We start from the raw sequence: 25,045 nt of genomic DNA on the forward strand, positions 1-25,045 counted from the left end.
TTCAATACAATCCACCCCTCACAACTCATCAAGAAACTGACAGACCTGGGTATCAGTTCCCTCATCTGCAAATGGTTACTGGACTTCCTGACCAACCGCCCCCAACACGTCCGGCTGGATAACCACTGCTCATCTACAATCACGATGAACACCGGTGTACCACAAGGCTGTGTGATGAGCCCTTTCCTCTACTCCCTCTTCACCCACGACTGCAGACCTGCTGATGGTTCCAACACCATCATTAAGTTTGCAGATGACACCACGGTGATTGGCCTCATCAGTGACAACGATGAGGCCGCCTACAGGGAGGAAGTGGATCGTCTGGCTGAGTGGTGCGACAGAAACAACCTGCTGCTTAACACCGAGAAGACCAAGGAGCTCATCGTGGACTACAGGAGGAATGCTGACCCACATCCACCCATCCACATTAAGGGGACGGCTGTGGAGCGTGTGAGCAGCTTCAAGTTCCTGGGAGTCCACATCTCCGAGGATCTCACCTGGACGACCAACTGCTCCAAGCTGGTCAAGAAGGCTCATCAGCGCCTCTTCTTCTTGAGGACTCTGAGGAAGAACCACCTGTCCTCAGACATCCTGGTGAACTTCTATCGTTGCACCATCGAGAGCATCCTGACCAACTGTATAACAGTCTGGTACGGGAACTGCTCTGCCTCGGACCGGAAGGCGTTGCAGAGGGTCGTGAAAACTGCCCAGCGCATCGCCGGAGCACCACTTCCTGCCATAAAAGACATCTACAGGAAGCGGTGTCTGAAAAGGGCTGGGAAAATCATCAAAGACCCCAGTCACCCATCACATGGACTCTTCACCCTCCTGCCCTCTGGGAGGCGCTACAGGAGCCTCCGGACTAAGACCACCAGGTACCGGAACAGCTTCTTCCCCACAGCTGTCAGACTCCTGAACTCTGCCTCCTGACATCTGACCCACGTTAACACATGGACTGAACATACACACACCCACAATGGACAACTGTACCCTCAAACACACAATAATAACATGGACTGAACCACCACTCACAACCACTAGCACTTTATATAGCCTCTGTAGAAACTATCTACACCCTCACTTATCTTAACTGCACTACTGTATAGCTCTGTGTAAATAATCATTCTGTACATTCGATAATCTTTAATTCTACAACTGTTTACAACTTGCATAGTTCCCATTTCTGTATAGCTGTATATCTCAGATTTCTGTAAAGTTATTTATTTCATATTCTGTATAGTTTTTCATATTTATATCCTGCTCATAGCCTGTACATAGCTTGTACTCACTACAGCCTGTACATACTTATAGTTATAGCATATTCACAACATACTTCATACCGTGTACATTATAACATACCATAATAGACCCATTTCTGTAATATACTCACATATCTATATTATTGCTAATATATATTGTAATATATCTATATCACTAAAGCACTTCTGGATGGATGCAAACTGCATTTCGTTGCCCTGTACCTGTGCATGTGCAATGACAATAAAGTTGAATTCTATTCTAATTCTATTCTATGCATATATCATGACTGGTCATCTCAAGACAAGACATGTAAAGTGTCCACACTTTAATTCTCAGCTTTTCAGCACAGACATTTGTGTGGCCTGCATGGTCATTGCAGTGGGATTGTAATTAGAGCTGGCAGCTGTCAGTCAGCCAGAAACGTTACATGTTACAGTTCTGAATTGTTTTTCCACTCGGCACATCAATTCCAATGTGTTGGCAGTTCTTATTTCCTTTCAGGACAATGAAATTTATGTTGCTGACAAAGGTTTTTCTCCACAGAAGACATCTGCAAACACCAACATTCCATAATTGAATGGTATTTCATAATTTCCACCAAATTTAAAATATTACAGGATAATAGTAAACTCCCTCTATGATATGTAATAACTAACTGTTTGAGTGTGAAGCTGAAATTAGGTCCTATATGATTACATGAAATACATTACTACAGTGCTGCTATGTGACATCTTGTATGCAATCTTGTAAATGTAGTGTTAATAGAACTTCACCACCACATTATCTTATGTGCTTCAACACAGTGTGATGCCTTATAATACAAAACACATTTGTGTTTGTCTGCATCTATTGCCAGGTTCGATGTGGATTTCACTGAAGTCCACAGCTATATGACTCGTGGTGAAGCCATTCTGCAGAGCCCTGAATTCTCTGTGACACGCAAAGACAGCAGTATTCAGGAGCTACATGACAAAGTCCAGGTAAAAATTGTGTGTCTGTGTCTTATGTGCATATGTGGATCTGTGTCATTTATATATGATCTAAATGTGCAATAGGATCTTGTTATTTCAGCATTTCAGTCATACCTGAGGGGACAATTTGAACTGGGCTTACAAGGCAATGATAATGTACCTCATATGAGATGCAGCAAAGTGTCAGTAATGAGTGTGATGACATTTTGCAGACATTTTGGACCCTTTACTTATATGTGTCAGCTGACAACATTTGTATTCTAAGTGCTTTGTATAAGGATGAAACAAAACAAGAGGAAACAGGGTAAAAAGCCTGTTTTTCTTTGATAGTTAAAAAATACCCAAACATCCATCCATCCATCCATCTTCATCCGCTTTATCCGGGGCCGGGTCGCGGGGGCAGCAGCCTAAGCAAAGAGGCCCAGACCTCCCTCTCCCCAGCCACCTCCTCCAGCTTATCCGGGGGAATACCAAGGCGTTCCCAGGCCAGCCGAGAGATATAATCTCTCCAGCGTGTCCTGGGTCTGCCCCGGGGCCTCCTCCCGGTGGGACATGCCTGGAACACCTCACCCAGGAGGCGCCCAGGGGGCATCCTTGTCAGATGCCCGAACCACCTCAGCTGGCTCCTTTCGATGTGGAGCAGCAGCTGCTCTACTCTGAGCCCCTCCCGGATGGCCGAACTTCTCACCCTATCTGTAAGGGAGAGGCCAGCCACCCTTCGGAGGAAGCTCATTTCTGCCGCTTGTATCCGCGATCTCGTTCTTTCGGTCACTACCCACAGCTCGTGGCCATAGGTGAGGGTAGGGACGTAGATCGACCGGTAAATTGAGAGCTTCGCTTTTACACTCAGCTCCCTCTTCACCACGACGGACCGGTGCAGCGTCCGCATTACTGCAGCTGCAGCCCCAATCCGTCTGTCGATCTCCGGCTCCCTTCTCCCATCACTCGCGAACAAGACCCCGAGATACTTGAACTCCTCCACTTGGGGCAGGAACTCATCCCCGACCCGGAGTGGGCACTCCACCCTTTTCCGGCTGAGAACCATGGCCTCAGATTTGGAGGTGCTGATCCTCATTCCCGCTGCTTCACACTCGGCTGTGAACCGCTCCAGTGCGAGCTGGAGGCCCTCACCCGATGAAGCCAACAGAACCACATCATCTGCAAAGATCAGAGATGAGATTCTGAGGCCACCAAAGCGAAAGCCCTCCGCCACTTGGCTGCGCCTAGAAATCCTGTCCATAAAAATTATGAACAGAACCGGAGACAAAGGGCAGCCCTGGCGGAGCCCATCACCCACCAGGAACGAGTCCGACTTATTGCCGGCAATGCGAACCAAGCTCTTGCAACGGTTGTATAGGGATCGAATGGCCCGTAGCAATGGGCCAGACACCCCATATTCCCGCAACACCTCCCACAGGACACCCCGAGGGACACGGTCGAATGCCTTCTCCAAGTCCACAAAACACATGTAGACTGGTTGGGCAAACTCCCATGCACCCTCAAGTATCCTGGGGAGGATAAAGAGCTGGTCCAGTGTTCCGCGACCAGGACGAAAACCGCATTGTTCCTCCTGAATCAGCGGTTCGACTAACGGACGAACTCTCCTTTCCAGCACCCTGGCATAGACTTTCCCAGGGAGGCTGAGGAGTGTGATCCCCCTGTAGTTGGAACACACCCTCCGGTCCCCCTTCTTAAAGATGGGGACCACCACCCCGGTCTGCCAGTCCACAGGTACTGCCCCTGATCTCCACGCAACATTGTAGAGGCGTGTCAACCAGGACAGCCCTACAGCGTCCAGAGCCTTCAGGAACTCGGGGCGGACCTCATCAACACCAGGGGCTCTGCCACCAAGGAGTTGTTTAACTGCCTCAGTGACCTCGCCCCCGGAAATTGGCGGGTCATTCCCCTCATCCCCAGACTCTGCTTCCTCCTCGGAAGACGTGTCAGTGGGATTAAGGAGGTCCTCGAAGTATTCCTTCCACCGCCTGACAATTTTCTCAGTCGACGTCAGCAGCATACCCAAACAAACATATATTTTGTAATTTTGGTTAGTATGTTAATCTGGTTCAAACTTTACATTTTACCAGTAGGCATTTGGATTTGAAAGCTACACAAAGTATCCAAGTTTGTTGTTTACATTGTTTTAATTTGATATTTTTGGCAACTAAGTGTAAAGAAAAACATTTTATAAACACAACACTGACAACAGTTTAACCTTTGCAGGGCTGCTTGCAAACACTTGATAAACATGATGTATTAAGTCCATAGTCACATTTTTTGTTCTTTACTAATTCCTGAGCAATAAATCAGTGCACATTAATTATCCTTATTCTTTCATCTATCACTTAGAACTACACTACCAGTCAAAAGTTTTAGAACACCCTCATTTTTACAGTTTATTGTAATTCAAGTCATTCAAGTCCAATGAACAGCTTGAAATTGTGCAAAGGTAACTGGTGAACTGCCAGAAATTAAAAATAAAGGTAAGGTTACCCAAAACTGAAAAATAATGTACATTTCAGAATTATTCAAAAAAGCCTTTTGCAGTGCTCTGCTGCCATCTAGAAGGCAAATGAGGAGCTGGGAGCGTGGCTCACTAAGGTGTATAAGTCCAGCCTGCCTGGAAGATTTAAAGCCCGGATCTACCAGCACATCCTCCCACGAATCCTGTGGCCTCTGCTTGTCTGCACAGTTCCAATAACTAATGTGGAATCCCTTGAAAGGAAGATCAGTGGCTTTATTCGTAAGTGGCTGGGTCTTCCCCTCAGCCTCACCAGTAGTGCCTTGTATGGGGCAAGACGCCCCACAGTATAGAGATTCCAAAGACGGCAAGGTGACATCAGCAGGTGTCAAGGTAAGGACAGGAAGAAAGTGGAAGGCCGAGAAGGCAGTTGAGGTGGCAGAGTCACGCCTAAGGCAAAAGAAACTGGTCAGGCAGAAGACACCCCCCCTGTCTTAGCAACAGGGGGAGCAGGCTTGGGGTACTTCCCAAAGGCCCAGGTCAGCAGGGCACAGAGAAAGGAGAGACACCAGCTACTCGATTAAGAGGTCCGCGCAGGTGACGAGCAAATAAGCAGGGCCACAGGACTCAGGCGGCAGGGAGCATGGACACGGTGGGAGAGTACCTTGCAGCGCAAGGTCACCTGGGCAAACATCATGCAGGCAGTATACAACATTCTGCCAAGCCCAGTAAATCTCCATGTGTAGGGAAAGAGCGAGACACCTGCCTGTTCCCTGTGCTCTGGAAGAGGCACCCTAGAACGCCTCCTCAGCAGCTGCCCAAAGACCCTGGCCGATGGTCGGTATCGTTGGCGACACGACCAGATGCTCAGAGTAGTACCTGAGAAGATTGCCTCAGCAATCAGCACCAGTGAACACCATCGCGCTCCAAAGAAGGCAATCTCTTTCATTAAGGCTAGAGAGAAACCCCAGGTGCGCCCACATTTAACAACCGGCCTCCTCAACACAGCCTCTGATTGGGAGCTACAGGCTGACCTGGGTAAACAGCTAAACTTCCCACAGCACATTGTAAAAAACATCCCTCTGGCCAGACATTTCTGAGGCCCCAAAACATCTGCTAATGCATGAACTCACAGTGCCCTGGGAAGAGCGGATCAAGGAGGCCAACGAGAGGAAACGTGCCAAGTACCAGGACCTAGTGCAGGAGTGCAGGGGAAGGGGCTGGAAGACATTCTATCAGCCCGTAGAAGTGGGTTGTAGGGGCTTTGCAGGACAATCACCCTGCAAAGTCCTTGGCCGGCTGGGTGTGGCTGGGGCTGCCAAGAAGAGGACCATCCAGGTTGTGAGTGAAGCGGCAGAGAAAGCCACAAGATGGCTGTGGATTAAGAGGGCTGATCCATGGGTAGCTACTGGTACGCAAGTCAGGGCTCGATCACCCCTGACTGGGTCGCCTGGGCGAGGGTGTATTATGTTGCGAGACCCGAAATACCTGATGACCCCAGGATACATAACTGAAGATGCGTGCCAGTGCATCCAGGAGATGTTTCTTGCATAGTTCAGGGAAAATGGGTTAACAATTTAAAGCTGTTCTGCAGCAATGGAGGCAAATCAAGCCTTGAAAGCTGGTGCTACTAATTCCTACAGCTGTTCCAACTTTGTGGATTACTTCCAACCGTCTCTGTCTGCAAAAGCAGTGTTGGAACACACGGTGGTACCATACCCTGGTGAGCATCAGTTGAACAACATTGTACTGCAAAAAGTAGTGTGTTGGTACAAACATGGTGAGAAAAAACAATTGAAGAGAGACAGACCATCATAAAACTTGTAAATGTCGGCCTGTCCTACAGAGAAACTGCAAAGAAAGTCAAGGTGTCAGTGAGTCCAGTTTCCTTCAGCATCAAAGGCTCAGAAACTGTGACAGCAGGAGGTCTGCAGACCCAAAGACACGACTGAATCAGAGGACAAGTTTCTGAGAGTTAACAGCTGTGTGACGGCGGCTCACAGGACAACAGCTTCAAGCAGCTTCATAGTGGTCGTAGTGAGAAAGTCTCAGTTTCAGCTGTGAAGAGAAAACTTCAAGCTGCAGGTTTGACAGGACGAGTGGCAGCAAGAAAGCCAGAATAAGACAAAGAGGCTCGTCTGGGCCATGAAACACCACCATTGTACTCATGAAGACTGGAAGAAGGTTTTATGGACTGATGAATCAAAATTTCAAATCTTCGGTTCAGGATGCAGGATCTTTGTACGTCGTTGAGTAGGTGAAAGGATGGTTCCACAGTGTGTGACATCCTGAAGAGGAAATGTGATGGTCTGGAGCTGTTTTGCTGGATCCAGGGTCAGTGACTTGTACAGAGTGAGAGGCCCCCTGAACCAAAACGACTACCACAGCATTCAGCAGCACCATGCAATATCTTCTGGTATGAGGCTAGTTGGTCAGGGGTTCATCCTACAGCAAGATAATGACCCAAAACATCAGTCCAAGCTGTGCCAGAACTACCTCAGGAAAAAGAACAAGATGGTGAGCTTGAAAACATGGAGTGTCCAGCACAGTCTCCAGACTGAAACCCCGCCGAGCTGGTTTGGGATGAACTGGACAGAAGAGCAAAGCAACCTACAAGGTCCACATTTATGGGGACTTCTTTCTACAATAGAAATCAAATATTCTCCCGTATCTGTAGCAGAATGCCATATCTGTGTTCAGCTGTTATATCTGCCAAAGGTGGCTACTGATGAGTCAAACGTTTAGAATACATTTATAAACTGATTCCTTGTTTTTTTAAAACAAGGAATCAATTTTTTAACTCCAATTACTTATTTGTACTATGCTTTCATTTCAGAGTGCGATGTGATATTAAACTGCATAATTTTTAATAAAAAACTGGAAAAAATGGGGTTTTCTAAAACTGATAGTGTGTACATATTTAGAAATTCTTTGTGATTGTGTTTTATTTTTTTTGGTTGGTTTAAAGGCTCTCTGTGTATGTACAGCCTAAAAGTTCAGTGGTGATCTGTCTATTATCGATACAGCATATGTGATGTGCTAAAACTTACAGCTCACTTTTAGCCACTAAATGCTGCACAATGTTTACCAGCTAGTGCTTTGTGTTAGCTCTGCGGTGTACCCCTGCCTCTCATCTTATAATAGCTGAGATAGACTCCAGCCCAACCGTGATATGGACAAACAGAATTCAGTTCAATTCAATTTTATTTGTACAGCGCCAAATCACAACAACAGTCACCTCAAGGCGCTTTATATTGTAAGGTAGACCCTACAGTCATACATACAGAGAAAACCCAACAATCATATGACCTCCTATGAGCAAGCACTTTGACGACAGTGGGAAGGAAAAACTCCCTTTTAACAGGAAGAAACCTCCAACCAGCACAACCAGGCTCTGGGAGGGGCGGGGCCATCTGCTGCAACTGGTTGGGGTGAGAGAAGGAAGACAGGATAAAGACATGCTGTGGAAGAGAGACAGAGATTAATAACGAGTACGATTTGTCAGGGCTCTGTGTACGGGCAGGCGGAGATGAGCATCCAAACGCAGGACTCGGAGACTGAGCAGGATTTTGAATTCTGGATTTAACAGGGAGCCAATGAGGGAAGCCAATACAGGAGAAATCTGCTCTCTCTTTCTAGTCCCTGTCAGGACTCTTACTGCAGCATTTTGGATTAGCTGAAGGATTTTCAGGGTTTTTTTAGGACATCCTGATAATAATGATTTAAAGTAGTCCAGCCTGGAAGTAATAAGACAGGATATTTCTAATTTTAGAGATGTTGCACATATGGAAGAAGGCAGTCCTACATATTTGTTTAATATGTGCATTGAAGGACATGTCCTGGTCAGAAATGACTCCAAGATTCCTGGAGGCCATCCACAGTAAGAATATGGTGGTTAGATACCACATTTCTAAGATTTTCAGTACAATAACCTCAGTTTTATCTGAATTTTAACTACAGCCAGATTGAGGGCCTGTGCTACATAGCTGATTATTAGAGACAGGGTGATAAGATTTAAGATTGAAGCATTAATTAATGGCAGGACTTCTTTGAGCAGTTTTGTAGGAATGGGGTCTAAAAGACACGTTGATGGGTTGGAGGAAATAATTATTGAAGTTAACTCAGAAAGATCAATTGGAGAAAAAGAGTCTAAGTGAATGTAAACATTTTATGGCAACATTTTCTTCAGTTAACACTTCAACTGTTTAAGCTCTTTTCCACACAAATTCCAGCTTCTTTACCTCTTTTCAGCAGAAATTCTGCTGATTCACCTCTTTTCAGTACAATTTTCAGCTTTGTGACCTCTTCTTAGCACAATTTTCAGCTTCTTCTGCTCTTTTCAGCACAAATTTCAGCCTCTTTGGCTCAGTGGGATAAGCAGCTGCCGTGAGACCCGTTGGTAAAGGATCGAATCCTACGTGTGACGGTTTCCACACATCTTCCTGCTTGCCTCCACTCTGCATTCTTGACACTCTTCAGTGTACCATTTCACATACAGCCATCTTCAGCAAGCACTTCCGCTTCTACATCTCTTTTCAGCAGATAATTCTGCTTTTTCAGTTGTTTTCAGCAGATTCCAATATGAGGCATTCACACTGCATTTTCGCAGGAAATGAAACGTTTTCTAGTGTGGTCCTAGTCATCAAAATGGGCCAAAAAAATGGCATAAAAAGCTTAGTATTTCACAAGGTATAAAGGTTATGACCACCAAAAGATATAGCAGTCATAAACAGAAAGAGCGGAACAGGTTAAAATTTGAATGGTGAAAATTGGATGAAAACTGAGGGAGTAGTTAAGCAGCAAAAAAAGGGAGTAACTAGAATAACTAGAAAAAGTTGCATTTCCTGTGAAAATGCAGTGTGAATGCCATGTTATGCGATCTGAAAACAGCAGATGAAGGAGAACTATCTGCTGAAAACACTGTGTAGAAGGGTTTGAACCTGCGCTACCTGGTCTCAAGGCAGCTGCTCATTTCACTGAGTCAAACTGGTTCTCAGGTGACTGAAAAGAGATGAGGAAACTGAAAATTGTACTGAAAAGAGGTGAAGAAACTGAAGGTTCTGCTGAAAAGCGCAGACAAGGCTGAGATTTGTGCTGAAAAGAGGTGGAAAAAGCTGATCTTTCTGCTGGAAAGAGATGAACTTGTTGAAGTTTCTTCTAAAAAGAGATGAAGATACTGAAAATTCTGCTGTAAACAGGCCGAGAAGCTCAAAATTCTGCTGAAAAAGGGTGAAGAAGCAGAACTTTGAGAGAGAGTCCTAATGTTTAATAATCCAAATTTCACTGTTTTACTCTTTTTTATGATTACGTTGTTTATTGCTGGTTTTTAGAATTAAATAAATGGACTACTAATATTAAATAATTATTATTATTATTATTATTATTATTATTATTATTATATGCTGATAGAAACGGTAACATAATGTTGTTTCACAACACATTCATAAAAATGTGTATTTGAGTGTTTTAAATACAGATGACATCACTGGGTTTAGCTACAGTAGCTTCCACCAAGTTAATATTAGGTTACCTAACTTATGTAGTTTCTTTGTTTGTTTTGTCTTTTATGATAATAATGAATTAATCAATAAAAACATACTTCATTCATGAAGAATCATTCTTGTGTGTGTCATAATATAAGGCAACAAATGCTACTGTACAGTGTTTTCACATTACATGCTATGATTTTGAGTTACGCTAATCGCAGATTTTGTTTAGCCAAAAACTTTATTCATCGTAATCGTAATATTGACTCTGACCCGCAGCAGAACTCATGTCTTCAAATTTATTTTTCCAAAATCTCCAACACACTGATTTTATTTTAGATATGATGTTGCTGTTACCTGACATGTTCTGTAATAAATGAATTGAGACCAAAAATATTGTGGTATAAAAACTAGTACTTCTCTTGATATGTTTTATTTCTCATATTTAGTAACAATAGGCATTAATTTAAATTTTATTTTCATTAGTAGATCAGCTTCAAAGCAGTCTGGGAGATTACTTTTAAAATATATATGCTTTTCTAAATAACTGGCCAGTCGTGCACAGGTTTTCGTAAGTGTGACAGCAGAATAAGATGCACACCTGGTTCATACTGCTTTGTAGATTGGACATTGATTTGTCCATCATCCATCCTCTCTGCCTCTCTGTTTGTTTGCCACAGGCGATTGAAAGAGAGCGGCCAGAAAAGTACCGCAAGCTTCAGGAGGCCACACGCACAGCACAGGCCCTAGTCGAGCAGGGTAACTTGCACGCTTACATACTCATTCACATGCATACACAGACATGCATGCTCCCCTCGTCTGTTCCCATGGCAACACTTCCACCTGTCCCACCCACTCTACTTGTCTCCATAGAAACACTCACTCACAGGGAGAAACGGACAGAAAGAGAGACTTCTCATCTGTCCTTCACTCTGTCCTTGTGACACAGAAACACTAAATGTTCTTTTGTTTTTTTCCCTAACCTTAAAACAAAACATTCCTGAACTTTATACAACTTACTGACCAGAGCTACATCTGTGTATTTTCTCTTTAATGTTGCCTAAATTGTAAGGAAAATGCACTTGTGGGTTGAGCAGCAGAGTTGAGTGTGTGGTTACGCCCTTGAAAAACTTGCCAAATCTTCTCTGCCAGTGGCACACAGCTTAATCTACGCATGTTTTGATCTTCTGGTACCCCATGTGGTTGTGACAAATGCTGGTTGAAGAAAGGAATGCCATCCCTCAGATTCTGCAACCACTGGCATCCTCCTCAAGATGACACTTACTGCCACAGAGTTGTCAGAGACTGCCTCCAGACTACTACCAACCCATAAATGCGTTTTCCTTACAAATGTGGCACAGTTTCGAAGGAGAAATAAGCAGGCTTTCCATGCTGTAAGATTTATTACAAAGAAGAGTCGTTACAACAAAGAAATAATTAACCAATATGCCTTTCCTTATTTTTTGTGCCAAGTTTATATAAAATGGGATGCAAGCTGTACTGGTTAACATGTTGCCTTGAATTAAGTAATTCAAAATCTCTGAGTGCTCAGGTAGAGTAGAAAATGCTACACAAGAACTAGTCCATTTGCCATAATAAGCACTCTAATTTTATTTAAACAAATTTATTCAGATGTCTGACAAAAACAATTTTCTTGCTGTCAGATGATGAAATGGTAAATGGACTGATTCTTATATGGCACTTTTCTACTCTCCCAAAATACTCAAAGCACTGTATACAACATGTCTCATTCACACTCATACAAGCACTTCTAAACTCAAGTGCAATCTAACCAACATTCACACTCCAATAGACGCGTCGGAGAGCAACTTGGTGTTAGTATCTTCCCCAAGGATATTTTGCATGCAGACTGGGATTGACAAGGATCAAACCACAAACCTTCCAATCAGTAGCTGATCTGCTCTACCACCTGATCCACAACCACCCAATGAAGTGAAGATGAAGTCAATAAAATTGGTCTTCTTCATAAGTGACTGAATTCAATTGATCTGTTCCTGACAGTTATCGCCTACTAAATGCAGGTTATTCACGAAAAATAGAAAGAACAAAACACCAACTAGAATTGTAATTGGGGTATAACAGGAGAGGAATGAAATAAACACATTTACTGTAGGCTGCTGTATTCAGATGCAAACTGCTATGGAAAGTACAGTTACCTGGTATGACATCATGGAGTATAATGAAGACATGATTCCATGTCAGAGTTGCAAGCCTGATGCTGTCATTTCCAGGTGCAAATATAATATAGCCAACATGGTTCAGTTTACTCTTTTGGAGATGAAACTCTTTGTATGAACAGATTTCATTCATTCAACGTTAATATCTGTTCACATTAAATATACCAGTTAGTAGCACAGCGCTGTGTTTCTGTTAGCAGCAGACTGTTACAGGCCAGAGGCTCACCTCTCACCTGCACTCTTGTCTGCAGTTATCATGCTTATGTGAACTGTTATGCGGTATTTACTCTATGTCTGTGTGTGTGACAGCCAACTCTTTCTCTTTCTGATCCTCCCATCACTACCACCTAACCCTGCCCCCTTACTCCAGAGGGGAGTCGTGCCGAAGACATTGCCCAGGCAGCAGAACAGCTTAACCAGCGCTGGGCAGGATTCTGCACCCTGCTGGGAGAAAGACTGGCATGGCTGTCCTATCAAACAAAGGTACACACATCTGAGTGCACATTATACCCAGGCCTTCAGTGTATGGGAAAATTTTCAATTTAACTTGGTATAGAACCATATGTTACATATTCTTCACAATACAATAAGGAGAGCACATATAAAAAATCACAGGTGTGAGTAAACGCAACCCAGTCTGGTCATTCTCTCTACTGCAGACTAAAAAGATAATAATGTGTGGGTGTTTGCTTATTTTGTCCTCTGTGTGTCCTGCAGGTACTGGCCTTCTACAGCTTGTATGAGCAGTGTGAGCAGGCAGTGGACAGCAGTGAGAACTGGCTCAAAGTTCAGCCCCCGCTGGCATCTGAACCAGAACCACTCAAAGTGCAACTGGACCGATGTCGGGTGAGCGAGTCCTGACTTTGGTCACTATCTGCCACTTGAATCCAAAGTTTACGTTGGTAAACAGCACATGCGGTTACTTTACTGCAGTGTGTCATCGTAGAGTTTTTCACCTCATGTTTTTAAATGGTTTGTGTTTTGTGTTAGAAATCTCAGAAGTTTCTGTTTCTTTCCATTTTGACATATTCATTCATTCGGCTTTGTTTGACTTTCTGTATTTCATGCACCTGTTTTGCATAGCACTTTGCTGTGAGTACTTTTTTGTTCTTTTTATGGATAATATATTTGCACTTATTAATTAAAAAAGTCTGTTTAATAATTCAGTTGACTCAGAACACAAAGTGTACTCATGCTTTTGATACATTATTACACGTTCTGAAAATGTTGTCCTGTCTTTGACAGTAAATAAACCTCCATCAGAATTAACAGAATTGTCACGTTTAAAAGGTTTTTTTGTATAAAAGTAATGCAGTGAGAGCTACAAACTGCCTTTACTTATGTATTTTGCCAGACAAACCCCCTGCTCCTAACCAGATGTGTTTATAAAGGCCTGAGCTTCTTAAAAAGCAGGAACTCGGATTGCAACACAAAACACGGGCTTTGTGTGGCAGTTTTTTGTCAACATCTACACAACAGAAGAAGCAAAACCAAACTGAATAAATAAAAGACAGAGAGGCACAACTGAAGTGAAAGACAGGACAGAAACAGAGACAGGCGCCACCGGCATAAAGAGAGGAAGAGAGAAATGGGGCAGTAGGAACTTTCAAAGTAAGAGCATGTCTGGACAAAATATGAAGGCAGAGAAATTACCGTACGGGGAGGAAGAGAGCTTCAATCTGATTCTTTTAAAATATGCCAAGCTTTCATTCAGTCAGCAATGCTGATGAAACACACTGTTCCAGGTTTAAAGGTACATAAAATTGTTCACATTATTCATGTGATGCTTGTTCTCTTTGTTTCACAGTCATATTTCAATGATGCTGAACTCGTCCAACTCTCTGTTTGGCTTCCTGTTCATTAGTATTGGGGTGGGGGGGAGGGGGGGGGGGGCTATATTTAAGTACTTGTGTAAAATAATCGAGTATAAGGTTAATAGGGTGGAAATGAAAACATGGACATGTCTATACAACTAATACTCTGTAACACTCTTCCTCCCCCCAAATAGGAAGAGGTGGCTCGGCTGTCCTCACTGCAGCCCCAGGTGCACCTCCTGGATAAGAGGCTCAAAGAGCTGAAGGAAGAGAAAGAAGGGGACGAGGACCCTGCAGCATTCCTGGATGTTGACCTCAATGCCTTCAAAGAACACTACCACAAGGTCCTGGAGGATCTGAGGGCTAGAGAGAAGCACCTACAACTTGGTGAGATATTATTAACCTGGTTTACACTTTGTGTCCCCCGTGTCTGAGTAGGTGCTCTCAGGTCAGCGTGTTAGTTACGTCATGGTCATTACTACAATTCTAAATTCTAGAAGCTTTTTAACAACATGTTCATGTCACTTTTATCAGTAATGACACTATCCTGGCTTGTTATATATGAAGACTTTTCCAGCTGACTGATCTGGAAGGGAATTCTTATTTAATTCCACTAACTAGCAGAGACAAAGTAAATGATATATGGATCAGATTTTATTTATTTATTTTGGATTTAATGCTTTTCTACTCAGCTTGATCACTCAAAGTGCTCTGTGCAACGCCTTATTCACTCATTCATACACGTATTAATACAAGCACTTTTTTCTACACCTAAGAGCTTTCTAGTTAACATTCACACACATTGATGACCACATCTGCAGCACCTGCTCTCCCTCCTGCTCAGGAGGTAAGCAGACTTATTTTGTGTTTAAATTAAATGCTACTACACAAATATGTTTTTTTAAATTGACACTGTCAGCTTCATATAGATCCTCAGAAATATGAGCTGCGTTCAAGTACCAGTGGAAAACTAAGACTGGGCCTCCTCTGTATTCCTGCGTTTTTTTGTTTTTGTTTTTTCAAATTAAACTAACATTTCTTTCTATAAATAAACAGAACAGTTTGTCTTCCCTGTACTAGAAAGCGTAGGTTTACCAGTTACAGACACTACTCAGTAGCCTCTGAGGGTTAATATTTGGTTTAAATAAGCTGCTGCTACATGCTGGACGTTTTTTAGCTTGGAAAAGTCAAATCTGTGTGAGTGAACACCATGGTTACACATCCTCTCAAATGAGCACATGCTAACTACTCACTGTAACGTTAGGGTGCCTGTAGCTCAGGAGGTACAGCACGGCATCTACTGATCGGAAGGTTGGAAGGTCAATCCCTGGCTCCTCCTAGTTTGTCCTGGGGCAAGATATTAACCCCGAGCACTTCAAAGCATAGATACAGTGAATGTCACTTTTGTACTGACTCTGGCTGAAACAATGCAGCTTTATGCCAAACCCATACTTGTCCATCAAATTGCAAGCCAGAGAAGTGCGATTGGTCACTCCAGCCTGCTTTACACCACTGCACAGACTTCTCTGAGATATCGCTTTTCTTTCATCTTTTTCTTGTCTGTCTTCAGTTTTGGAGAGTTTGCCCCCAGCTCGCTATAGGGAAACAATATCAACATTGTTGTCATGGTTACAACAGTGTGAAGCCAAGCTGGCCATTCCATCAACAGCTGTTACAGAATATTCAATCATGGAGCAGCGACTAAAGGACAATCAGGTTTGTTCCCACACACACATACGCACAGTTCTAACGATGGCTTTTAACTACTGTTGAAGTGAGAAGCAGGCCAATGTTTTGTTTGACTGACATTATAAATTGACCATAATTCACTGCTACATTACATGGATGTTATCTATTTGACCTTTAATAGGACTTAGATGTCAGCTCTATGTTGATGGCTAGAAAAGGAATTCTATTTACAGCATCTCCCTGAAGGCAGATGCGATGTGGTCACGTCCGGCTGAATGAGAAGATGGCAGAGGTTTGGAAATGATACACTATGGGGCGATCGTGGCTCAAGAGTTGGGAGTTCGTCTAGTAAAGCGCTATATAAATACAGGCCACTTACCATTTTTATTTGGTGGACTAAAGTAAAATGTTAATCGTAGCTTTAAGTCTCCCTTCAATTTTTCTTATTGAAGAAGCTGATCAAGATCAAACATATGTGACCCATAAATACACTGAGAGATTATCTAACAGCACGTTTGGTTTGGGGCTATATAAATAAAATTGAAGTGAATTGGATAGATGTTTGGACTTTAAATAAGCCTGCAATGAGACAGGAGGGAGGGTCAGACTCAGTGAGGGCCCGTCTTGGATGTTGTCGATCTGCCAGTGGAGCCATAGTGATCATAAGCATGCAGCAGATTAAAAGGACGTTGTTGATGTATGCCCATAGTCATGTTCAGATGTTCAGCGTTTCAATTACTCCGAGTGTTTAAAAAGTCAACTGGCATTGATAAAGACAGCTGTCCTCGTTACTTCTTACTTTAACTAAAATATTACCTACTTTTGCTACATATAAACTAACATGTAATTTGCATTCATATAGATTATGTGACAAGTAAAGTTTAAATGTTGAATCTGCATATCATAAATTTACAAATTTATTACATAGATTTATGCTCATGAGCCTCTTTGACTTTCCCTGCAGGCCTGAGTTGCTTATGTTCAGCTGACGTGTGCATGCACTCAGCGCTTTGTAAGCTTGATAACTTTAATGTAGAATAACAGAGAGATCAGGCCTTGTAGGCTGAAATTAAAGGTAATTATAGATAGAGCAGCACTGTGGTGAGGTGGTTAGCTCTGTTGTCTCACAGCAAGAAAGTCCTGGGTTCGATATACTACATCTGTGCCGGCTTTGTTTGTGCAGAGTTTGCGTGTTTCTGCATGGGTTCTTTATCCCACAGTCCAAAGACATGCACTGGTGATTCTAAATTGCCCATAGGTACAAATGCGAATGAGCTAGAATAGGCTAAAGAATGGATAGATAATTATACAGAGAAATTCATCTTCTGTGTCCTTCTTCTCATATATAAAGACAGGAATTCCACACATGTACATGTCTGCTCTCTGCAGATAACAGCATCCAGATGAGTGCTGCTGTCATGTGGAAATTTAACTCTTCTCCCACTGAAAAATAAAACTTGAGACAATATTAAAAACAACCTTATTGTGTTGAGTTAAATGACAGCTTGAAGAGAGATGAGCATTATTATGCACAGCTAGTTGAAATGATTAAAGTCGGGATTGCAGGATTCCCTCATCACTGATTTAAATGTCATGACTGATTTTGGGATTTTGATGTAGTGGGTGGTAAGTAGTGGTAATTTATGGATGTTCCCCAATCAGGAAATTGGGGAAGAAGAAATTACTTGTATATAGTGTATGTTTTATATGATGGAAGAAAATGAAGTTTGGGATATATCCACTAGAACACGGGTTGTTTGACCTGTATGGGGGCTTTGCCGTTGGCTTCCTGCTTCTCTCCTGCTTTGCTTCTTGTCTTTCTTCTCATCCTGGGCTTAAAACTGAGAGCTGACCTGTCCAGGGGCTGTTCTCAAAATGAGCTAATCTAAGCCTCTGAGCCACCTTGGTCTTCCACTTTCCACCTCCAATCTTAAGTGCACCAGAAACATTGTCACTTATTCAGCTGAAATTCATTTTTCATGGCAGAAAACAAATTGTAAATCTACAAAAAGCTTTCTGTTACTAAATGTTAATGCAGTAGCCACGTTTGGAGTGAGCCTATGCTCTCTATTAATTGTTCTTTCCCTTCCCACTGAGAATTGTATAAGGAAACAAATCATTTTGGCTCCATCACATTGGGAGACATGTTTTCCTTCGTTTCTGCCAAAAGATTTAGCAAACATGATTCATGAGCACTGAGTGACTAATGTGACTAATTTATTGTAAAGTGCTTAAATTGACCGTATGCACAGGAACATTATATAATATTAATGATGTTCCTTGTTTGGTTAACTTAACGTTTATGTTTTCTTAGAGCAAAAATTAGTTGACAGCATCTGGTTTATATGTATGTAAATAGATGGGACAGACTAGGACTTACCATACTGTCTGTCTGTCGCTCTGCTGCTCCTCAGGCTCTCCAGGTGGCTCTGGCTGAACACCAGGGGGATGTGAACTACCTGACTTCAGCTGTGGAGCTGGTCTTCCAGAAAGCACCACCAGATGTCAGTCAGAAGTAAGAGCTGAATATGTGCAATGCAAATAACTAAGGTGTGTCAGTTCTGCAGATCCCAGTGCCCATGTAGCGGGACGTAGATTGTCCCTTTTCAGCCATCTTTGCAGAGGCTCAGGCCCTCTAGACTGCTTAGTTTTTCTTAGAGATTTAGCACTTTATGCTAATTTGCTTCATTGCTTCTGAAAGAAATAGCTGCTGTTAACTAAAACATTTCCCGTTTATTAATAGTTTGTGTTTAGCTGCTAGTTTTAAGAGGTGAAGAACTGAGAGGAGATTGGTCAAAGTATGCCTCTGCCACAGAGAGCAGAGCAGTAATGGTAAATGGACTGGTTCTTTTATACTGCTCTTCTACTCTACCTAAGGACTCACAGCAAAGGCCATAATGGTCCACTTGTCCCATTCTGTTGTACATTTTTTGGCCTTCAGACAACAATTCTGATTGCTTCACTGCCAGACAGGACAGGCAAAAAAGAAAAAAGGAGGAGTACCAGCGCTCTTAATCAACAAGAAAGTTGATTGAGAACGATTCAAGACGTACGCATAGAAAACAAGTACTAAACCTCCCTTATTTTCTGTGCGTGTAGGTATCGCAATGAGATGGATGCCATCATGGGGCGTTGGAGACGACTGGGCTCCACTTTGACAGACAGCGCCCAAAGAATACAGGAACTCATGGCCAAACTGATGCAGTTTGAGGTACACGGGAGAGAGCTTTTTAAATGTTTGCATTAAAGTTAAAATAATTCTTGAAGTAATGTTCTTAATATAAAGAAACAGAGATGCTGTAGATTTGTTTCTACTGTTTCTGCTTTCTGTCTGCCTCTCTCTCTGTCAGAATGACGTAAAGACTTTAAAGAAGTGGATGGAAGATGTCGACGTCTTCCTAAATGAGGAATGGCCAGCACTTGGAGACTCTGAGGCACTCGAGAAACAGTTAGAGCAGTGCACAGTAAGGATTAAAAAACTGCATCCTGTCATAACTGTAGATCTCTTTCAGAAGCAACAAATTATTGTTGTTACCAAAAACAAACTTCCAGAGTTTATAGAAGCTTATTTCCTTATATATATATTTAAAGTTCCCCTGAGAACTGATACAATAAATAGTGAAGGTTTCACAGTATCTGAGTTTAGAACACATCACTCAAGGAAAGACAAATATGGGATACAGCCAACCAAAGACAGATAGTCTGCCTGTATAACCTATATCTCGATTGGCCAGGCTTTGGTGAATGACATTCACACCATCCAGCCCAGTGTCAATGGCATCAACGAGGTGGGCCTGTACCTAAAGAAAGAGGCTGAGCCTCCATTTGCTGTGCATATCAAGAAAGAACTGGACTTACTCAATGCCCAGTGGGAAAACATTTGCAAACAGGTGTGTAGCCTTTATCCACAGTCTGTTTTCATGCTTGGAGTCGTGTTCAGCATTAAGCACCTTTGCTGCTATGTGTTATCTGTCTAGGCCTATGCAAAGAAGTCAGCTCTAAAAGGAGGCCTTGACAAGACCATGGCTCTGAGGAAGGAGATGCAGGAGATGCAGGAGTGGATCAACCAGGCCGAGGAAGACTACCTGGAGAGAGACTTTACATATAAGACGCCTGAAGATCTATGCAAGGCTGTTGAGGAGCTAAAGGTATATGTTAGTGTGAAGCAAAAACCTGATCTGCTTGCAAAGGTAAACAAATAATAAATATTGTGTGACACAGTCTGAAGAGGCCGGATGAATAACGGACTGGGTAAAAAGGGTGGACAAGAGGGTGGAAGGTTTCATGAGCCTAAATCATGCCTCACACTTATAACTTCATAATGTAGATTTAAGGGAAAGCTCGTGGAAATGCCTAACCGCTTTAGTAACTAGGAGAAGATGTCATTCAAGCACATGTATTTACATGAGGTGAAACTAAATTTCCCAATTAAAGTCACCAATATATCATAGAAAAAAAAGAATGTATTTACTGTGTAACAATAAGCATATTTACAGTTTAGTGTAAATGAGAAAAAGAAACATATAAAATAAGATACATTAGAAAATACCCCACTGTGGGCAGTCTTCTATCCGTCAAGTTTGGGTCCTCTATAGAGCATCTTTGCTGGTCCTGTGCTTTTCTGGACAGAGATCTCAGATGGTGTTCCCGGGGCCTGCTAGGGCTACTCACCCGTTTCGCAGGGCGCCGAGTGCTCTGATTGCCACGGGGACCACTTTGCCTTTACCCTCCACATCTTCACTGGCTCCTCTGTCAATCCTTTGTATTTAGGTTCTCATGGTCCTCCTTCCTGATGTTGCTGTCACTACAGCCTTCTCCCTCTGCTAGTCACTCTCAGTAACTCAATATATTTCATCATGGTACTGTGATACACTGTATTGCCAAAAGTATTTGTATTTGCTTATCTGCCTTCACATGCATATGACCATGAGTGACATTGCCTTCTTAGTCCATCGGGTTTAAAATGGCGTCAGCCCACCCTTTGCATCTAACAGACCATTAACTCTTGTTGAAAGTTTTCTGGCTGCTCTCTCAGCCCTTGGTGTTTCGTGTTCTTTCTTCCTCATGTTGCTATCGCTGGTATAGCTACATATATATTCCTACAGCCGTCTTCATCTGCTTGTCCACCACTACTATGTCCAGTTGGTTAGCCACAGGATATTAGTTCGGTCATTCTCAACCACCCTGGGGGACATATCCTATTTTGGCTTTGAGACTTCGTAGCCATATTCGGCATACATATTTCTGTATGCTGTGTGATCCACTTGGTTACAGCGTCTTGCACCCTACAGTTACATGCTGGATTGTCTCTGGCATCTTTGCACAGCCTGTATGTGTGAGTTTCTGTGTGTCGCCTATGAGAGGTGTTCACGATGTATGTCAGCCACTCCAACCGTTGCTGTGCAGTCTCTTACGTCCTGGAATATTGTTGGGGCCTGCAGCTTTATGGGGGTCGCTGCTGCTGAGGTCATGCAGCAGAAGCATGGGGGTAGTTCATCTAGTATAGGGCCGGATATAGTGAAGGGGGAGGTGTTGGAGTCCTTGAAGAAGGTATAGATGTTATTGGTGTTTGGTTTTATGGTCGGTGATGTATGTATCTTCATTACGCACCGAAGTTTTACCCATTTAACATGTAGAAAAACCGAGAAATCTTTAGATAATAAACTTATTCACAATGAGTCCGTAAGTAATTTTTGTTTTAAACAAACAACTATTTATCATTTTTGTCACTAAACTGCTTCGTTAGTCTGCACCACTTCTTCAAAAAAGGAACAATTTAAACAGAATTTGAACATTTCCAAACATGGAAAAACGAAGTCTTAAAAAAAGAAATACAGAAACTTGTGAACAGAGATGAAAACTATATGATTTAGTGAGGGTTTAATACTATTCACTCGTAGTGGCTGCAGTGAGCCTGTTTTTGATTGCAGAGCTGTGGCGGGGAGTGGTCTGTGGCGTGGCTGTGGGTGAGGCGGACGCACCTGAGCGGCATCCCTAATCACGCCTGGCCGGCTTAAAACAGAATGAACTAGGTCCTGTCGTTGTTGTTGATGATGTGTGTGGGCTCCAGCCGAAGAGCTGCAGCCGCGTGTGTAAGTCGACAGCCGCAATAAAGACGTGTACTGAAAAGTTCGAAAATGTGGTTCGGTCTCTCGCGCCGCAGTCGTGGGTTTCAGCACCACTGTAAACGCCTCACAACAGACACGACCACGTTTGCACTTTTCAGTACACGTCTTTACTGTGGCTGTCGACTTACGCCTGCAGCTTTTCACAGGATGCACATATTATTAAAGTAACTGCCGCAAATTTCTTTGTTCCCACGCAAAAGTAATTTCAGTGTTAAACATTAGTTCCACATGGCTTTTCTGCCAGGTAACTTGTGCCCCACCTGTCAGAACTCTCACACACTTTGAGAACCACTGCTTTAAACTGACAAAAATTGGATTTTCAGTAGTCCGGCCTACTTAAGATCAATATACAATACAATACAATACAATTTTATTAATATAGCACGTTTAAAACCGGGGGTACACCAAAGTGCTTCACAATAAGGAATAACAGTAAATGATTACACTGAGCAGTGAGTCATTAATACAAGGTAAAATAGAGAAAATAGAGAAACAAACAAAAGCGATCACCCCTAATCTTCCGATGGTGCCTGGGCTAGAAGTAACTGACCAGAAGATCGTAAAGAACGGCTGGGAGTATAGAGACTGAGGAGGTCGGTGAGATAGTCAGGGGCATGGTTGTTTAGGCATTTGAAAGTAAGCAGCAGAACTTTAAAATCAATACGAAATTTAATAGGCAGCCAATGTAAGTCAGAGAGCACTGGAGTAATAGAGGCAAACTTTCTAGTTCCAGTTAGGAGACGAACCGCAGCATTCTGAAGGAGCTGTAATCGTTGGAGGTGAGCAAGTTGGAGTCCAGAGTAAAGCGAGTTACAATAATCTAATCTGGAATCGCAAAGGCATGTGCCAGTTTTTTAAGATCTTTGTACGGTATTAGTGTTTGACCTTTGAAATTTGGCACAATTGGAAGAAGCCAGATTTAACTACTGAGGAAACCCGTTTATCTAGCTTAAATGAACTATCCAGGCAAACACCTAGCTTACTTACAGTATCTGTAAGAAAGTAAGCAAAGGGACCAAATCGCGCAGCTAGCTGGTATCGTCGAGTGTGACTATCAAAAACCATAATCTCGGTTTTCTTCTCATTTAAAATGAGAGAATTGGCTGACAGCCACTCTGTAACCTCTTTCAAGCAGTCAGACAAACGATTCAATGAAGCTGGCAGGTCATCACACTACTGGAAATAGATTTGAATGTCGTCAGCATAACAGTGGTAGGAGATCTGATATTTGTCAAAGATAGAACCCAGGGGTAGCATGTACAAGGCAAATAGTAGAGGGCCCGGCACAGACCCCTGCGGTACTCCACAACAAAGAGGGGCAGCGGTGGACGAGTAGCAGCCCATCAGAGAAAGTCCTACCCGAGAGGTAGGATTTAAACCAATTAAGGACAGAATCCTTGATGCCTATAACATGTTCCAGTCTCTCTAAAAGAATTTTATGGTCTACCATATCAAAAGCAGCGGACAGATCCAATAAAATTAAAATGGCAGGGCAACCTAAGTCAGTAATTAAAAGAAGATCATTGAAAAACCTGCCGTTTCAGTGCTGTGGTGAGGTTTAAAACCAGACTGAAATGTGTCACTGTTATTTGCGTTTAAGTAGGCCTGTAGTTGCAAAAGCACAGTTCTCTCTAATATTTCAGATAAAGTCTAAATGAAGTTTAGAGATTGGCCTATAATTCACACGGTCAGTGTGGTCGAGGCTGGTTTTCTTTAGGACAGGTTGCACCACTGCATGTTTAAATGCAGCTGGGACACGGCCCGTGAGTAATGATAAATTAATCAATGATAAGAAATGAACATCAAACCCATCCTTTAAAATCCGGGATGGGAGGAAATCATGAGCCGAGTTCGAACTTCTCAATTGATCAATTATACTTTTAAAAGTAGAAAGTGAAATTGGCTCACACTGGCAGAAGTTGGATGGAGGTCCACCAGGAAGATGAGGGAGTGAGGTTTTTAGATTTTCCTCGTGAAGTAATTTAAAAATTGCTCACAGAGAGCTGGGGAGGCAAAGTCTAGTTTATCAGGGCAAGATTTGATGGCAGAATTGAAAATTTTAAACAGGGCCCGGGGGTTATGGCTATTAGTCGCCATTGATGTTGGACAAAAAAGCAGCTTTAGAAGTCTTAACAGCGTCCTGATACATAGTGTGGCTGCTACATAAAATGTCGAGGGATACCTGAAGCTTGTCTTTTTTCCACCTCCTCTCAGATTGACGACAAATACGACGTAAGCCTCATATAGAGTAATTTAACCAGGATTGAGGGGAGGATCTAACATGCTTCATCTTTATGGGGGCCACTAGGTCCAAGGTGGTTGAGCATGTGGATAACATAGCAGTCATAACTTCATCAGCCAAGGGGGGAGTACAACACTTGAGGTCCATCACATCAGGACCAAGGCGGACAGAGTTTAGAAAGACAGCAGTGAAATTAGCCGCACTCTCAGAGTCGATTACACATACAAGGGCGACAGAGATCAGCAGTGTTTATATGTGTTACACCTAAGTCTGCATTAAACGTTACCAGGAAATGATCAGAGATACCAACGTTGTCAATGTCCTTAATGCTAATATTTAGGCCATATTGGAAGACCAGATCCAGCATATGGCCTTTTACATGGGTCGGTGCACTCACTCACTCATTGTATAAGGTTAAAAGAGTCAGTGAAAACAAGGAAATCCTTGGCTAAGAAGTCCTCCTTACTGCAGATATGTATATTAAAATCACCAGAAATAAGAACACGTCATAATTTAAAAACAGAGAAGCTAGAAAATCCGCAAATTCGGGAATAAAAGACTTATTGTATTTGGGTGGCCGATAAATCACAGCACGGAGAGTCATAGAGGGGCCAGTCAGTTCCAATAATTGAGCCACAAAGCTAGAGGAAGTAGGAGAAGGCAGTCGCCGAAGTTTAAGTTTATTTTTAAAAAACGCGGCTATGCCTCTGCCCTTCCCCAAAAGTCTCGGTGAGCTGAAAAAACCACAGTCAGGGGGAAGAAGTTCAGAGAAGGAGAAAACTCACCGGGGCGAATC

At 42.8% G+C, this 25,045-nt stretch overlaps 1 protein-coding gene across 6 annotated transcripts in view; it reads left to right on the forward strand.

Moving 5' to 3' along the window:
* Positions 1–25,045, forward strand: part of dmd (dystrophin) — a 300,586-nt gene that overhangs the window by 140,303 nt on the left and 135,238 nt on the right. For all 6 annotated transcript variants that reach the window (XM_076880080.1, XM_076880082.1, XM_076880079.1 and 3 more), the window contains 11 exons: positions 2,117–2,240; positions 10,859–10,937; positions 12,747–12,859; positions 13,094–13,222; positions 14,385–14,577; positions 15,761–15,906; positions 18,294–18,394; positions 18,979–19,090; positions 19,230–19,343; positions 19,614–19,769; positions 19,857–20,027. In XM_076880080.1, the coding sequence (XP_076736195.1) occupies positions 2,117–2,240; positions 10,859–10,937; positions 12,747–12,859; positions 13,094–13,222; positions 14,385–14,577; positions 15,761–15,906; positions 18,294–18,394; positions 18,979–19,090; positions 19,230–19,343; positions 19,614–19,769; positions 19,857–20,027 (1,438 nt within the window). The remainder of the gene's footprint in view (positions 1–2,116; positions 2,241–10,858; positions 10,938–12,746; positions 12,860–13,093; positions 13,223–14,384; positions 14,578–15,760; positions 15,907–18,293; positions 18,395–18,978; positions 19,091–19,229; positions 19,344–19,613; positions 19,770–19,856; positions 20,028–25,045) is intronic.

The sequence above is a fragment of the Maylandia zebra genome, linkage group LG23 (assembly GCF_041146795.1).
Source record: "Maylandia zebra isolate NMK-2024a linkage group LG23, Mzebra_GT3a, whole genome shotgun sequence".
NCBI classification, from domain to species: domain Eukaryota; kingdom Metazoa; phylum Chordata; class Actinopteri; order Cichliformes; family Cichlidae; genus Maylandia; species Maylandia zebra.